The sequence below is a fragment of the Aptenodytes patagonicus genome, chromosome 2 (assembly GCF_965638725.1).
Source record: "Aptenodytes patagonicus chromosome 2, bAptPat1.pri.cur, whole genome shotgun sequence".
Classification (NCBI taxonomy): domain Eukaryota; kingdom Metazoa; phylum Chordata; class Aves; order Sphenisciformes; family Spheniscidae; genus Aptenodytes; species Aptenodytes patagonicus.
In genome coordinates, this window is record NC_134950.1 from 153,970,002 (window position 1) to 153,987,687 (window position 17,686).

Genomic DNA, 17,686 nt, shown 5'->3' on the forward strand with positions numbered 1-17,686 from the left:
GAGCTCCTTGTAAGTGGTGATATCTCACTTAGAAACACACTTGCTGCTTTCTTGAAGGCATGAGCGGTACAGTCAGACATACCCTGGTATTTTGCTTAACCAAAACGGACTGCAGCTATTTTTGGGAACACAGGTACAGGTAACAGAGAGCGTTAATTTTGAAAACTATTCATCATGCATGCACTGTTCTTGCTCCCCATGAGATCCCGTTTCTCCACAGGGCCCCCGCTCCCCCCTTGGTCATCCTCTGACAACCTGCATGCACCAACGTCCTCCTACCCCCACCAGAGCATACAGCCTCCTGAAATCCTTGTGGCCCCACCACAGGGACAAAAAAATCACATTCAATGGGCCAGGAAAGAGAGGGCAAAGACTGAAAACTTGAGAGGTTGCAAAGGCGAGTGGCACCCGCACCTGCCTGCCAGGGAAGCCAAGGGGAACCAAGTACAACATCTAAATCTATATTAACTTTAGTTTCCAGTACTTTTCATCAATATTCATCCATCCCAAAAGCGACGCTGCCCGCAGGGTGGTCCCTGGCAGAATAATGCCCTGAGAAAGGCCCCGGGACAACGTGAAGGGCTGCTGCGATGGGTGGAAACCCTGAGACACTGGCGGAGACCTCCAGAGCTTGGGACACAAGACTTCATTTTTTTCAAAGATAAGGTGACAGCCTTTGCCTTATGTCCCCAAAGAAATACAGAACAAGCTTCACAAGAGGAGCCTTCCAGCACTCCCTGCCCCACAGGGACCTGAACAGGTCCTGATCTTGCCCTGATTTACAGCAATTTACTGGCATGAACCAGGCAGTCCCATGTGCCTTCCTCTGACTGGTAACACAACAGATGATATAAATCATGCTTTTATGTTTTTATTGATAAGATTAAAATAATAAATTATGTGTAACCCTTCAAAAAAACATTAAGCCAAGACATTTAATGGCCAGGTCTGTGGCCCCTTAGCTCAGTGCACTGTGTCTGGAGAGTGATGCAGAAATTGGTCTAAACTAATCCACACATTCCTAAGAGATGCATGGGCACCAAAGGGCCATGCACTGGAGAAGGCACTCTGAGGACAGAAAAGATGCTGTACAACAGGGGAAGGTGTTCACGTGCACTCCATTGGGGGGCCATATGGCTCATGTAAGTGCCACAAACAGCCACCTTGAAATTTCAAAGCCCTCCTCTTCCTCCCAGCTAGGGCCATAGAGTACTTTAGTCCTCCTCTAGTCCTCCTTTATTGTAACAGAATGCTCAAGAGTTTTCTCCTTCTTTAGGCTTGTCTTAGTGCTGACAAAAACGGCCTGTAAGTGTCATTTCAAAAATCAGCCCCATAGCTCCATTCAAAAAGCAAACCAGCTTCATTAGCGGTCAATAACAGCATTTAACTTCAATACTGCTGACAGAACTTCTCCAGTGAATGAGAGGGTGGACAGGACTTATCCACTCTCATACGAGAGGACAGACAGGAGTGATCTACTCTCATAAAAGGCACAACCAGGTGACACTCATTCCAGGTGACACCATCCACCAAAGCTGGCTGTATCAGAAATGATGCAGAAAGAATCCCTTACCTGTTCGGTAGACAAAATTGCCTTCTGTCTCTGATGATGACGGAGAGACCAATTCCTCCTCAAATTCATTGGAACTAAATGAACCAGAGTGATTCCTTTGCCGTGTTTTTTCCATCATAGCTGCATTAGTAGCCATGACATGTCTCAATGAGTCATTTAGGTAACGATTCAATAAGCTGCTTTTGTATTTGGGGGGTGACACATAATCCTCATTGGCACTTGTTTCTGGTCTCACTCCTGTTTTTATTACTGAACTTTCAGTTTTAATCACAGTGTGATGAACTGGTTTGTTATATCCCCCTTCATTTATATGGTTTCTTGGAGGATTTTCTCCATCTGAAAACAAAGGAAGAAAGATACAGTATTGCATCGAATACCTAATACTTAACAAGATACTTTCTCTACATGTTTTAAATTGCTATAAATATAACTAAACCTAGACAAATAACTTTAGACTTCAGCATTAGACAATTATTTTCATTTTCTTCTGTTCGCACATTGCTCACAGTAGTTCCCAGGGTTCTCAGATGTTCCAGCTATTCCAAATTAATTAACTGTAGAAAACAGTGTCTGGGTCTAATTTGTTCATGAGCAACACAAGGCAGGTAGAAAAAAACTGAGAAGTGCCCTAAATCAATGGTAAACATTTCAAAATCTGGGTGAACAAGCTGAATTCTTACTATCATAACTTGAAATTTGCTTCTCCTGAGTACTATGACGTATTTAAGCATATATGCTTAAACCGTACTCTTTTAATTGTCCTGCAACCAATCTTTTAAAGGGAAGTGCATACCAAAGAAATGTGAGTACAAACTGAAATCAGAACAAAAATAATTGAAACTGAGTACAAATTGAAACATATTCTTCTAAAAATTCACATACACATTTCTGACAATGTTCTGCAGCATTTGTTCCTGTCAGTGTATCTCCATGTCACAAACGACTGAAAAAAGCACCCACAGACATAATTAATATAAATGTTCTATTAAAAAATATAGGGTGCTATTTAAAAAACTCCTACATTTGTTAATTTGGATAAGAGAATTTCAGTGCACCTTTTAAGGAAAATGTTTGCTTGTAAAATACATGAAATAAATAACAGTAATATTCAGTTTACCATATAATAAGCCCCACTGAATTTAATCAGATTGTCTTGTTAATCAGATTCTCTTGTTAATGATGTGATATTGCTATAGCCCTTCCATCAAGGAAGTGTCAGTCGAGATTTCTCATTTCCTTAAACCAACAAATACAATCAATTTTTTCCTTTAATGCAGATTAAAGCAATAGGCTTGTAGAATCTAATGAACTAACAATTATCTTTCTAGTAACAATGCTATACGAAACAGGCAAGTAACATGCAACCAGACTGTCACCCCGATTAACCTACACAATCCTGCTGTGCAAGGCTGCATAGCAGCTGGGAGCCAAAACTGGCACCTAATTCACAAAAAGCAAAGGTGGATCCACTGAGGGCGTTTGTGAGAAATCAGAGCTAACTTAGGGTATCTGATACTTTATAAATATATTTGAATCGGTTTAAAATTGATAAAAAGAGCGTCAACAAACCTTCAGAGCATGAGTCATCACTGCTCACGCTGAGTCGTTCAGCATTTCCTTGAACATATTTGTTGTACAGTTTTATTCGTAAAGCCCAGCTAAGATCTGGTTGCCTGACAGTATTCTTCAGGCGACGTCTTGCATTGGCAAACCAGTTTGATACCTGCATACAAATGAATGTATTAGTTTCCCTTGAAAATGATGCAAATAAACAAATCTAACCCATACAGTTTTGATGAGGTTTATGTATATCCTAATAAAATGGCAAACAAGGCAAAGGTGAACAGGAGCCCAAGAAACTATCACTGAGCAGAGCAGGAACCTCAGACAAGAAGGCAGGTTCAGGCTTTCCACCCTTCCCAAGTGTTAGCAAACCCTCATTATTAACAAGGTTTTAATTAAGGTGTCCCAAAATACTAATTTTATATCCATCTTTCTTTTTTTTTAAAGATAACACCCTGAACTTTCAATATGAATCTTCGCTATATTACTAACATCCTAAATGAAAACTAATAGCTAATGTTAGGTAATTTGCCTTTGACATTTATGCAGGCTACAATAAGGCTGTTGAACAGAAAAACCCATTCTGAATTTGGTTATATAAAAGCCCAAATTTTCCCTCGTGCCTTATCCATACTCTGACAGCTAGTGGGTATCAGGAAAGTCTTACACAGAATATAACCTGCTTTGAGTCACTGCAGAAATCAACTATTTGCTCTACGGAGCAGCAGCTTTTACGAACTCTCTTGTGTTACGGAAACCCTAAAAAGCAGTGAAGATGCAGATTCCTCACACAGGGACTACTAAACAAGAGACTGGCTTGTCTTCGTTCTTCTCAGCTGCAGAGCATTTTCTAGGTTGACACTGCAAAACGGATCCACGTTAGTATCCTTCCAGCATACAGGGTCACCACAAAGTCAGGCTCAAACACAAGGATTTCACAGCGCTTTAGGTACCAAAGGAGCAAAAGGGCACGGTACAGTCTTCTCTGCCAGCGGTGCTAATCAAACCACCAAATGGGATGTGTGTACTTGCAGTGACTTTGCATGAAGGCATACCTGAGAAAATGCTGGCCTTGGTTCTACTGTAACTTAAAAATACATAAAATAGGAAATACTGATACTGACAGAGTGACCTTACCGTGACCTTACTACGAGCAAGAGCAGAGGCAAGCTACCTACACTCTAACAGTATTTGTTTAATGATAAATCAGGTCTTAAAAATGCTATTTACTCCTTGCACGAATAACTGTATTTTGACATGACCTCTGCAAGAAGGAGGCAGAGTAGCATTATTTGCAAAGGAGAATGTAAAGAATGTCGGGAGAGCCTGTAGCCCCGCTCACATCTTTGTGTTGTGAAAGTGCACACAGAGGAAGCCGAGACTACTGCAGTCATATTCTGACCTGGGAACAATCATACCATTTAATTTATGTTAACCTGCAAAGCAAGTTAACACATGTTTTATCAATACATGCTACCCCACCTACTAGAGAGCTAAACTGTAGAACTCAGTGTTGGATTTTGGCCCTAGTTTTGTCATCTGTTTATTGTCGCTAAGGTTGTATAAATTGCACAGGAGTATTTGGCTAATTATTCTGGATTGATAATCTCTTCTAGGGTGATTACGAGAAAAATAAACACTATCTGCTTAAAGGAAAAACAAAACTTTGGTTCAGAGTCCCACCCAGAACTTAGCAGTGGTGTCTTAAGCCTGTCACTTTGATTTTACTTAAAATCAAGTTTACATGAAACAGGGTTCCACCGAAAATACAGTGAGCCCCGGGTCAGTGCTCAGATGCCAAACACATAACTTCACAAACCATGTAGTTTGCTATGACAGGTTAGAAGACCACAACAGTAGCTGGCAGAGAAGAGTAAGTGATTTTCTTTTTCTTCCAAGGCTGCTTGTTTATATTCATCATATTGACACAGCAATCATTATAGTAAACCAGAAAGGGTGGGCTGGAATCCATCCACTTTCTAATGCCGTTAACAAACTCACTCCAGACTGCTCAGCTGAAGCAGCAGTCACCTGGCTGCTGCATGATTTAGTATAACTCTGAAATCAAGTATGTTAACGATAGAGATGGATCAATCCAGGGTCCCACTGAATATTACAGCAGTTACGGCAGCATCTTACAAAACTGACAGCTTTCCAACATCTCACTAGAAAGAGGTTCATTATGCTCCATTTCATTACATGTTGAAATACTTCATCAGTGAAGTGCCACGCACAGAAAAGAAAGATAGGGTAGTATTAGTGTGACTCATACATAAAAGCAATTAAATTTAGCAGGAGTGATTTTTGCATGGTACTCTTGGTTTATTTTGGGCTCATTCTTCCCATGCCAAAGCTTCGCTTTCTGCATATCAATATGAAAAAATGAGTCATATTTTAAGTCTTCTGCTATGAGAGGAGGAAATAGTAGTATTTGATCATTATGAAAGAACCTTAAGTCAGCATTTACAAGAGGAACTTTCTGCTAAAGCACAAAACAGCAAACTCTCACTCCAGAAGCTCTTCTCCCAAATGCAATTACAACAAGGTCCGTTAAACCTGAAGGCAAATCCACTTAAGAGATTTTTAGGTTATATCTACAGCGTCGTATCTCCGGGTGCTTTCCTGCTCTCGGGCACTGGTGTACGTTGCCGGAAAATCTTGATCTTTAAGACATCAAGAGATTCAACATCTCTCCCACTCTTCAGTCCTGGACGACCTCCAGGTGTGTGGACTGGAAGAGGCTGCACGGCCACAGGCTGTACGAGACAGCACGCTCACCCTGAACTCCAGCCACAGCCTGGGTTATTACAGGCTGTTCCTGGCTCCTTTAAAGCCACGGACAGTTTTGTCACTAATTTCAACCAGCCTCAAATGTTACTTTGTGTATCCATGCAGTCTTTAAAAAGTTGCATGCCTATTGCTGTAGGTCCTACTCACTACAAGTGCCCGTTTGCACCACACTTACTTAAGCTATTACAAAAAGAAACAACCTAAGGTGCCAAAAGCCAGCCATCCTTTACGATGGCCCCAAGTTACACTACTGTGATCTCCAAAAATAATAAAAAACCCCAAAACAATGATTTACATACAAGCCACTGGGAAAATGTTTGTCTCAGAAACCTCCCAAAGAACTAAGTATCTTGAAGAAATGCATGATGAAACTCACTAGTCTTGTAAAGTAACAATCATGTAGTTCTTCAAGAAATAAAAAGACAAAACCCAAGGAGAATGATAGTAGATGTGCTTTCCAGCATTCATATTTTACAGCAGCTCAGTCATTCCCCAAGAGCATCAGGTACTTATATCGGCATCATGAAACAGTGACCCTCTGGCTTTGCTTCTGAAGAGACTCTTCAATTTTATTGTAGTTTGTTCTGCTTCACTGCTTAAGAGTGGCCAAGGTTTCAGAAAGGGAACAGAAATCAAGCGATTCTCCTCCTCCAGTAATCCAGATATGCCTTTATGAATCTGAATACTACTAAATCCATAGCAGCACGTGACCAATATATTAATCCTAGTATTGCAAGAAACTTCTCTTCAACAATACGGCCATTCATATTTCTTTCTGGAAGGAATATACAGCCATTTTTCTTTTTTATTTCACAAGAACATCTAAACCAAAATTTAAAATAAAGTAAATCAAGCACTGTGGTAATAATACAAATGAAAATGTAGCATATTAATAGGACAAATTATTGGATTCTGAATTGGAATCTAATTGGAGTAAAACATAAAATGCCTTTTCAAACTATATTGCTTTTTTGGTTTCCTGCTTTGGCAGTTGGGGAAGTAAAAACTTTGGACTGTTGGACTGAAAGCTGCAATAACATTTGCCTTGAGGACTCTCGAAGACCTTGTTGGCCTGCTCAGGAATAAGTCAGCCCAGAATTTGCCCCAGGTTTTGCTACTACTTATTAAGAAACAAGATGATTTATGATTCCTGTGAAATCCTACCTCCTTGAAAGAGTTTGACTTTCCTTCTGCAGTACTGTCATACAGGCAGCTGGAACAGCCCCCTTGCTGTCCCACTGCACCCAGGAACAGGGGATTAAGCCAAAGTATTAGTGAGGTAGAATAACTTAATTTAAAATCAGCCAACTGGGTGACAGCAAAACATGAAAATAAAGTAGTGGAAGATTTGACATGCAGATACTGTCCTAATAATAACAGTAGGAAACAGGGCTGGATGTTCACCTCCTTGTCTCACAGAAGGATCGGTTATAGATGCCACAGCCCTGCAAAAGCTCCTTTGGATAGGTGGTACATACTGGAATAAGGTTCATTAGATGAAAGAAAAGCATGTGGAGAAGAGTTACAGCCATATTATCAATACTACTGTGACCAACATCATCTTCCAGGTAGCTGCTGAAGAGCTTTTCCAAGGTTGGCAGTCAGGTGAAAAACAAAAAACCCCAACCATTCATTTCCTAAACGGCATTTTGGCAGAAACTCAAAGGGATTTTCAACAGCATTTTTTGTCTTCCCTAGGGCTTCCAATGACAAGGTGTCAGCACATGAGGGATGCTGGGACGAGGCAATAGCTGTCAGCAGACAACAGCCTCCAGAGGACTGGAAAGCTGTGGGGGCAAGCGTATGGTCCCACCACGAGCAAACACTGCAGGACAGCACCAAGAAATGGAAGAGTAGGAAATACGAGACAGGTCAGTGAACGTGAAGGCATGTAACCCGGAGAAAACATCATACACCAATTCCTGGTTCTCCAATGATGTCTGGTGTTACTAGATTAGAAAAGCAATCACAAGAGACCCTGGTTGATGCTTTTGCAAAGTGCCCCTCCTCGGAGAGAAGCAAAGCTTTCCAACAGATACCAAAGCCCAGTCCCGAGCCTGCTCTTGGTTATATCACTCAGCTGAAAGAGCACAGCCTTCGGAGAAGCTATTTCAGATGTACCCAGTGTGACTGAGATCACAGCCTGGCGCTTCCTCACTCTAAGAGAACAAGAATTTTGATCTGGATTACAGTCTTGTCCTTTCTGGGCATCTGAAAAGTAGATGTGGGGCGTGTGTTGTTTTGTTCTTACAGGCTTAGGAATCACTGCTGGTGCCAGACATACGTATTTACCTCTTGCACAGATGCTATCGGATTCCTGGATTAAAAGAGCATTGCACCCAAATGATGGAAGAAACATCTGGGCTTTCTTTTTGACGGTGTGCTTCTGTAAATGAAGATAGATGTGCTGGTTTGCACAGCTCTTTCAAATATTACAGTTCATAGAAATAAAGCTGGTCAAATTCAGCTTCAGCATAAAGCCACTAGAGTCACGGGGGTCTAACAGAGATAAATGTAGCCCTCCATGATTCTTTTTAATTTTATTCTACACCTTACGTAAATCATAAAACTCGATGGAGTAGTGGCCATGGCCCACTTGATGCTTTTATAGAGGCTAACACAGCATATCCCCATCAGGATTTATCAAAGCTGCCACGAGAGAAATACTGCAAAAACCCACCAGTTTTTTTCCCTTGTCTGTTAGTTCCGAGGCATTTATAAAAGAACAGAAGAAGAACTCCTCAAGATGTCATTAATGTGAAAGTCTCCTAACGTGTATTCTGGATGTATGTTTTAAATCTCATGTAAAAATACAGGAATATTCTAAAAGCCATAGTCCAATAAACTACTCCTATTGAATTGCGGCATTGAATGGGTAGTGTTTATGTAATCGTATTTTTAAAAGTCTGAGCAAACCTTTCATGTATATTTTTTAAAAGCAAGATAAGTTGTTTTAACTATATCTGCCAGTCATAACTGGCATTTTCTGAGACAATATTATTTTTGTCAAAGCTATAGTGTTTTTTCTAGAGCAATAGTTTCACAGTGAGGTACTAAAGTGTAAAAGTTTCCCATTTTGCTGCTACTAGGCTTGAAGTTCATAGCACTGGCTTTTTTGAAGGAGTACTCAAAATAATGATGCTGAGTTACCACCTTCTTTTTCTAATACTTATGTTATTTTGATATCTTCATGTCCTTTGCAAAGTGACACATAATGTGTTAGGCAGAGTGCTGAGGACCCGATCCTGCAAACACATGTGTTTCATTTTATGCACCTAGCAGTAGCTCCCAGTAAGGAAATTAGATTATCCACAATGTATAAATCTTTGCAGCATCCAGACCTGAGATAGCATCACTCAGCAACCGATAGCATTTAACCACATATTTCAATAGAGTGCCAGATGGCAAAGAGAACAAAGAAGTAAGATTTATAAACATTTGCAGCCAACTTTATACCTCTTGCTGCAACGCAACTGCCAGTCTTTTCAGGGGAGTTTTACCTGAGAGCAAAACAATTACTCCCCGTGCCTAATTACACTATAATGATAATTCCTGCTAGACTGTGAAGCACAGTCACTGCGTGCTGAGCCGCTGCACACAGTGTGTATGGTAACACTAATGTCCGTGCAACAGGTGATCATTATTATCAGAACAATATAACTGTTTCCATTCTAGCCCATTTTCAAATGGGAAAAGAGTAGCTCCCTACAACTTCCTCAACAATTCCTATTCTGTGCTGAAATCTCCCATTACTGATTTTTTTTTACCTGAAGATTTTTAAAGGCTAAGCAAAAATATTTCCACTGTATGTATGAAAGAGATTAAAGGATGGGGGCATCTTTTCCTAGGACGGGAAACACACACCTTCTGCCGATTGCCTTTAGCACTTCCCCAGCCAGGATAGCCCAGATGCGGGAATTCCTGTTTGGGGGATACAGTCCTGTTGGAGGGGGAGCCCTGGGGAGGGTGGAGGGAAGGATGAGCACAGGACCCCTGGCCTTGCTGGCTGCACTGGTGCCTCCCCTGATGCCCAGTGCTGCCCCTTGCTCACCTCACAGGGGGGCTTTGGCTGATGCTGTCCCTGTCCCTCCCCTCCGTGGAACGCCCCAGAGCAGCCGCGGAGGAGGGGGTAGAAGGGTCCCTTACCTGCACCAGGGTCATCTGGGAGCCGAGGGCCAGCAGGATCTTCTCGGTCTTGGTGGGGTAGGGGTTGTCGCGGTGCTTGTAGAGCCACTGCTTGAGTGGCCGCGCCATGTCCTGCAGTGCCTGCCGCTTGTGCCGCACCTTCCCGCCGCTCTGCCGCGCCCTGCCGCGGAGAAGGGGCGCTCAGGACCGCGGCCGCGGCAGCGGGCACCTGCCCGCCGCCCCCCCCGGGCACGGCACCGAGCTCCCCTGCGCGGCCGCCACTGCGGGTGCGGGAAGCGCGCAGGGATGCGCACCGCCCGCGGGGCGCCCTGGCCGGGGGGAGCCTGCTCGGGGGGCTGCCCCGACCCCGGGGTGCGCCCTGCCAGGGTCTGTCCCTGCCGCGGGGGGTGCTCCCTGCCCGGGGGGAGCCGAGCCCCGTCCCCGCGGGGTGCTCGGGGACTTTCCACGGCCGCAACCCTCGCCCCGACCCGGCTGCTCAGGAGAAGGCGGTGCCCGCAGCTCCCCCAAACTCCCCGGTCGAGGGTCCGGGGGAGCGGACCGAGAGGGGAGGGTTTGGGGCCGTCTCCTCCCGCGCCGGGCGCTGGCCGTGATGATACCGCGGGCCCGGGCGGCTCCACCGCGGGGATTTCAGCGGGGTCAGGGCTCCGCCGGTGCGGGCTTTGAGTGTCCCGATGCTTTCGGTGCTCGGCATCTGCCAGGCGTGCGGTCGGTCTGTTTACGGAGGGGCTTTCCAGAGGGGCCAGGGCCCGCCTCGCACGGCCCCGGCCGCGGACCCCAGCGCGGCGCAGCCGGGAGAACAGGGCTGGAGTGCGGGCTGCCCCCCGCCCGAATTTATTTGCCAGTTAGGTTCAGAGATATCCGCGGCACCGAGCACCTCCCGGGTCATTTCCCTGCTCGGAGCCGGCGGCGAGGAGTGCTCTCGGGGGAGCAGGCGTGCCGCTCCCCAACGCCGCCGGCAGCGACGCGAAATAGCCCCCAAAGCCCCACGCCTGCCGGGGGAAAAAGGTGGAACCGGGGGAATCAAACGCAGCTCCGTTTAAAAAAAAAAAAAAAAAAAATTGTAAAAAAAACGGTCGAAAATGAAAAGCGAGTGAAAAAAACCGGGGGAATCAGAAGGAAAACCCAGAGGCGGGCTGGGGCCGGCGGCGCGCCCGGCGGGCAGCGCTCTGCGGGGCGGTGCGGAGGCTCCGGGCGGCGGCGGCTCACGGCGGCGGCGGCGGCAGGGGGCGCCACGTGGCCGTGCCGGGCCGTGCCGGGCCGGGCCAAGCCGGACCAAGCCGTGCCAAGCCGGGCCAAGCCGTGCCGGGCCGTGCCGGGCCAAGCCGTGCCGGGCCAAGCCGTGCCAAGCCGTGCTGGGCCAAGCTGTGCCGTGCCAAGCCGTGCCGTGCCGTGCCGTGCAGTGCCGTGCCGAGCCGTGCCGTGCCGAGCCGTGCCGCACCGGGCGGCCGCGGGCGCTGCCTCGTCCAGGGCTCCCTCGGCAACCCAGCTCAGCCGCGATCGGCCGCTAATAACATTTCGATGAAACATAACCGGCGTCCTACCAACCAGCACCGCCGTTAAAAGTACGAGCTGATGCAATCGTTAAGGTGGAAAGTCGGCAGTAAAAATAGCTGCTCGGGATTTTTCGGTTTCGGTGCCTCCTGGCAGTGCTCCTTAGTCTTTATTTTGTAAAACTGACCCGAAATGTCTGGTCCGCGCTCGCCGGTTCAACACTTCGAGCTACGGCTGACAACCCGCCGGAGCTAACACGTCCTCTCATCACCTCCTATGTCACCTGTTCCAGCACAAAAAAAATCAGCCGCAGACGGCTCAGCCTCAGCTGCCTTTTCAGCAAAACCGATCCTAACATCACCTTGCCCAGCTCTTGACTGGCAGCGACCTGGTCCGTTTTAAATCCTATCCCAGGGAATGCACCGACAACGTAGCTCCTTCCCGTCCGCCCGCTCAGTGCGCTGCAAACCAGCCGGGACGACGGAACAAGTGCCGGGGGCCGCGCAGTGCCCGCCCGCCTCAGCCCCGGCCGCGAACCGGCTGCCCCGGCACCGCCGGCGGGGGTCGGCCCCGCGGCCGCCCCGTCCCGCAGGTTTCACACGTTCCGCCTTGCGCCTCTGTTTTGGGGGCTTTAATTACATGAAGCGCCCGACCAAACCGGACGAGCCCCGGTTTCCCCGGTTTGGTTTTGTTTGGAGGCAGAGAGGGGGAGGTCAAACACCGCAGGACAGGAGCGCTCTGTCTGGCACATTCCAGCCCAATCGGACGCCTCTGCATCACCTATTACCGGAATTTCCCACCGTAGCTGTGGAATGAGAGTCCCAGAGAGTATGGACCCGGGGGCGTGGGGGAGGACCCATCTAGAAACCCATCCCGCAACCCCAAACCGGCTACGCGGCGGCCGGGAGTGCCGGCAGCGGTGCGTAGGGCCGCCCCGCGGAGCCGGTGCGCGGCGCGGAGACGAGCGCACGGCATACCCCGTCCGCCGGTTGCGCAGGCTGAGGCTCTCCTTGATGGACGGGCTGTCGGGGAGCAGCACCTCGGCGTGGTGCGGCCCCTCCACCACCCCCACGTAGGGCCGGCCGCTCCGCTCCCGCTCCTTGGCGTCCTCCTCGAAAAGCACCTGGCCGCTGAGCTTGCTGAAGACGATGGTGTTCATGGTGGGGGGCTGGGGGCCGCCGTCGGGCTGGCCGCCGGCTCCGAGGTGCGGGGGCTCGCTCTGCGCTGCGAGGAGGCGGCAGCGGTCACCGGGCAGCCGCGCTGAACCGCCGAGACCCGCCCGGCGCGACCGGCGGGGGGGCAGCGCGGAGGCACCGGGCGCCGCCTGCCCACCCACGGGGGGGGGGGAGGGAGGGGGGCAGCCCGCCCCTCCCACGGCCCGGCCCGCTCCCACGGCCCCCCCACCCAAGCCCGGTCCGTTCCCGCGGCCCGGCCCGCTCCCACGGCCCGGCCCGCTCCCACTCGCACCTCGCCGCCAGCCTCCGCCGCGCTCCTCGCTCCGTGCCGCAGCAGTTCGGAGCGCGGGTTTTCTGTTGGGTTTGGTGTTTCTCTCTCGCTTGCGCTCTCTCTCTCTCTTTTTTTTCCCCCTTTCCCTTCCCCTCCCCTCCTCCGGAATGATTTTCCCCTTCCCCCTCCCCAAACGGGGAGGGAAACAAGTTGTTTTTAACGACCACCAAATGCGCAGAGCCGGCGCCCGGAGGCACAGCCGCGGCGCAGCCACTCACGCTGTCGAGACCGCCGCTCTCCATCCCCCGGGGGAGCCACCGCCGGCGAGGGGACCCCGGCAGCCCCGGCAAGGGCACGGGCCCCGCCCTGGCAGCGCGGCGTCGGGGGGCGGTGCGTGGAGGGGCGGTAGGAGCCCGGCGAGGGGCAGCCGAGGAGACGGCAGTGCACGGCTGGGCAGTCCCCGGTGTGGACGGGGGGGGGTCCCTCGGGGAAGGCGGCTGAGGACACCGGCTGGCGTCACGCTGCCCGCGGGAGAGACCCCCGTCGGGGGCGCGGGGCACAGCCGGCGCGGCGGCGGCCGTCCTGGCAGTCGCAGCCCTGCGCCGCTCATTAACGCCGGCGTTTAATGAAGCCGGACCAGGAAACATCCCCCCCCTTCCCCGTCTCCTCTTGCCCCCCCCCCCCCCCCCCATCTTACAAGGCTTATAAATTAGACCTCAGCCCAAGCCGGGAGACAGCCCGCTCCCTTTAGCATCCTCGGCGCGGCCGGCGCGCTCCCGCGGAGAGGCGATGCTCAGTCGCCGGCGAGGTCTGCGGGCGCCCCCGGCCCGCTCCCACGGATGTGCCCCGGCCCCCCCGGCTCCCCCGGCCCTGCCGCTCCACACCACCCGCACCCCCCGCCGCCCTGCGGCGCAGCCGGCCCGGCCCCGACTCCGCCGGGCTTAACATTTCGGTTACTGTGCGCAGAAACGAAGAAGATGGCCACAGTCAATATTTACAAGGATGTAATTCAGACGTTATTTGACCGCCGCGGGTGAGCGGGGAGCAGCCGTCTGCGCCCGCGGGCCCGGCGGGACGTGCGCGGCGCGGACCCCCCGTGCGCGCACCCCCTGCGCCCCCACGCCCTCCACGGCACCTCGCTTCTCCGTGGGCTCCCTGTCCCCGTCCTTGTCCCCGCAAACGTGATCCCAAAGGACCTGAGCCTGCACAGCCGCTACCGGCTTTATCCCTTCCCCTCTCCATCACCCCGGCCTCCTCCCCTCCCGGACCGGCCTCCCGGGCCGGAGAGGCCACCGCGGAGGGGGTACGCGGTTCTCCGCGGCCCTCGGCGCTGGAGCGGCGGGCACAGGCGGGCTCGGGGCTGCCGCCTTCCCGTCCCCGGAGCCGCGGCGGGGGCAGGTACCTGCTGCGGGCGCGGCCGCTCCGGTCCGCGGCGGGGCACGTCGTCGTCGGCTCCTGTCCCCGGGGCACCCCCCCCCCGCCCGCTCGCCGCGTCCCCGCTCCTGGGCTCTGCCGCACGGTTTCTGCCCCGCCGTGGGGTGCTTTTTGCGACCTACACCCCTCTCTGCACCCCTCCGTCACGGCCGCGTGACGTCACGGCCGCTCTCTGCGACGTCACACAGCCACACGCGTTGGGGAAGGGGGTCCCTGGAAGGGGGGCACCCTGGCGTCGGGGATCACCGACCCGATTGTAATTTCTCCGATTGCTGAAGGGAACCAGGAAGGAGGTTGGGGAAGGACAATGTGCTGAAGCCGCCCCATCGTTCAGGGAGAAAAATCGCTATCCCCAGGATGGGAAAAAAAAAACCCCACAAACAGCTCGCTGCCAGTCCCCGGCCGAGAAAACAAAGAACAGGAACGGGCGTAAATGACCGCGGGAGGGCTTCTGCACAGCCCATGCACCCCGCACTTCCACGGGCCTTTGGGCAAAGCCCTGTTCGAGGCTCCCCCACAGTACGTGCCCTGGCCAGAGCACTCAGAAATAGCCGGGGGGGAAAGGGGGACATACGGGGACACCATGGGATGAATGCCTCCTGTCAGTCTGTGCTAATGTGCTTATTAAGGACTTGCTGCAAGACACGCAGCTCCAATCATTGCCATGCTCAGCTGAACTGTTTATGACCTGGGAAGTATCGTTATAATTATATTACAGCAAAGGGAGACTGAGAAAGTGACAGGCTTGATCAAAAACAAGCTCCTGAGGGCTCCTGCTCACTCCAGTGAAATGGGAAGCTGTTTGCAGCCTCATACAAGTATTTGCCCCTATTGTTTTCCCATTCCCGGCTCCCAGTCCCTCTGGCACAGCTGGGGTGATCCCCTCCGGCAGGGCAGATGCAGGCTCTGGCCCTCAGCTCCCGATGGGAGGCATGATGGGACACGACAGGTTTCTGTGGGCCCTGCAGGCTGAGGCAGCCTCTGGAGCAGGGTCAACCCATGCACTGGCAGGCTACAGAGCAGGTGACCTCGGAAGAGCCTCCCCTCCTGCCTGCCCGCTGTGATGGGATGGATGCTCATTCCCCGCATGGTGGCTCAAGAGGAACTGGGAAGGCAAAGATAATCCTCCCCCATGTCTTCTGATGATGGTGCCACTGGGGCATGGGCTCGGGGGATCATTGTTTGCACTTGCGGGTTATGTGGCTGTCCTCAAGGATATCCGTGGTCCCCAGGAGCGGTGGGGGTGCATGCTGCCCATCTGCCTGCCTGCCCAGAGTCGGACAAGGCACGGGCAGCCAGGGCAACAGGTTGCTGAGGGCCTGACAGATCCCACACCCGCACCCATAATAAATCACAGCAACAAGAACTGAGGGCAGAAATCAGCATTTGGAAAGCGGCTCTGGAAAAAACCAAAAGTCTGTGCGGGGCAGGCGCTGCCAAGTGCGGCGAGGCAGCGGCAGGAGCAGTTGGCACTGTGGCGCCTTACAAGCCTCTAAAGCAGCGAGATCTCCCAAATCATCACATGTAAATCTCACACACGCCCGCCCCCTCCATATTTTATTACTTAGATCACAGTTGAAAAGCTTAAATGAAAACAGGGTTTCTATTTCCAGAGCTTGTTTAACATCATGAATGTGATACAAACTGTGGGCTTCATGTTTTTAATTAAGTTTACGTACCCGGCCATGCACGGAAAAGTAAGTCAATAGCTGCTGGCCGCATACCGTGGCCCGCAACCGGCTCCCCTGAGGACAGTGCAGCGCCGGTTGATGGGAGCACCGAGGCTCCCATGCATCCCGCAGCAGGGCGGGGGCCCGGGGTGCAGGGAGAGTTGGGGCACCTGGGGCTGAAGCTGCAAGAAGCTCCTTGCTGGTCCTTGCAACACACCTCTCCCAGTCCTTGCCCACGTGCCCAGCCTCAGACAGCCGGCAGGCCAGGCTGGCATGCCAGAAAGTGGCAGCAAGGCACCTTTCCAAGGGATATCATGCAGAAAGAGCCTAAAAGTGGTGCTCTGGGGCCTAATCTGTCTCACTGGAGGAGCCAGGAAAAAATCAACCGTGCTGTCAGGCTGAGAGGAGAATTTGCTCCCGAGGCTGCGAGTGATGGAGCTCCCCAGTGCCAGCTCCGCTCCAGCCAGTGGAGGGGCTGCAGCCCCAGCCCAGCTGTCCGTGGTGGGCGGCCGCCTTGCAGAGCCCGGCTGGCACCGCCAGGGCAGGCTGCCTCCTCTGCCTGCTCCCCCTTCCCTGGCCAGGAGCAGGGGGCAATCCAAAACCAGTTTGGTAGAGCCCTGTCTACGCTTCTAAATACAGTCCTCATTTCTGGTTTGCACTCCCAGCAAAGTGTTGCTTTTGTCCCTTGCTTCGTGCTCTGGTTATTTTTAAAATGCTTTCAGCAAACATTTCCTTCACGTTGCATTCTCACAGCTCCCTCCTCCAGCTGCGGATTCCTTCACAGTAAACATATATGTTTGAAATTCAAAGAATTTCCTCGTGTCCCTGGTACACTCTGCACTAAGGCATGCTGGGTGGCTAAAAAACTGCAGCCATGTATGTCAAAAGGCCTGAGAAGTCGGGTAGGTGAGAAATTGTTTAGGATTATGCAAAATGAGGTGTTATCTACACTGCAAAATAGCCACACTCACAGGGAGAGCAGCTGCAGAGACCTGTTGCCATCTATGGCAGCAGCTGGGTCAGCGCTGAGCAAAGTCCCGAGGCACACATAGACACGGATGAACCTGCTTAACCAAGTTGGCTGAAATGGTGCCTCAAGGGGTTTGCTCTGCTTCTGTGGGCAGCCAGAGCTGGCAGAGCGGCAGCCTTAGCAGGGGCTCTTCCTGCTCGGCCTGGCAGCCCCCAAAGCACTGGGGTGAAATAAAGTAGGGGTGAAGTTAAATCTCTTAGCATGGAGTTTTGTTAAATAAAAGGAAGGAAGAAGAACTGTCTCCTTTGAGCATTTCACAGGACCAGTGCCTAGAATAGCCCCTGGCTTAGAGCAAGGGCAGCTCAGTGCTCCATCCTTGGGAGCAGCGGGGTCATTATACCGGGCATAAGACATCTAAGAGGGGAGATAATTATGTTGGTCTACTAGAAAGCAAAGACAGGCTCTGAAGTTGCCACCTGATTACAGGCCTTTTTGCATGCGAAGAGCTGTGGAGAAATGAGCTTTGGAATGTTTCTCAACAGCAGTGAAGGAGCGCCTGAAAGATAAAATGTGTGCTTATTTCTCTTCTCTATTGGTATTTGG

General features: G+C 51.2%; 1 protein-coding gene across 2 annotated transcripts in view; it reads right to left on the reverse strand.

Annotated features, from left to right (window-relative positions):
• Positions 1-12,776, reverse strand: part of MKX (mohawk homeobox) — a 47,734-nt gene extending 34,958 nt beyond the window's left edge. For both annotated transcript variants that reach the window (XM_076331751.1, XM_076331752.1), the window contains exons 1-4: positions 12,541-12,776; positions 10,073-10,232; positions 3,143-3,296; positions 1,574-1,909 (exon numbers count right to left, since the gene is read on the reverse strand). In XM_076331751.1, coding sequence (XP_076187866.1) covers positions 1,574-1,909; positions 3,143-3,296; positions 10,073-10,232; positions 12,541-12,722 — 832 coding nt within the window. In that variant the 5' untranslated portion in view covers positions 12,723-12,776. The remainder of the gene's footprint in view (positions 1-1,573; positions 1,910-3,142; positions 3,297-10,072; positions 10,233-12,540) is intronic.
• Positions 12,777-17,686: the final 4,910 nt, after the last annotated feature.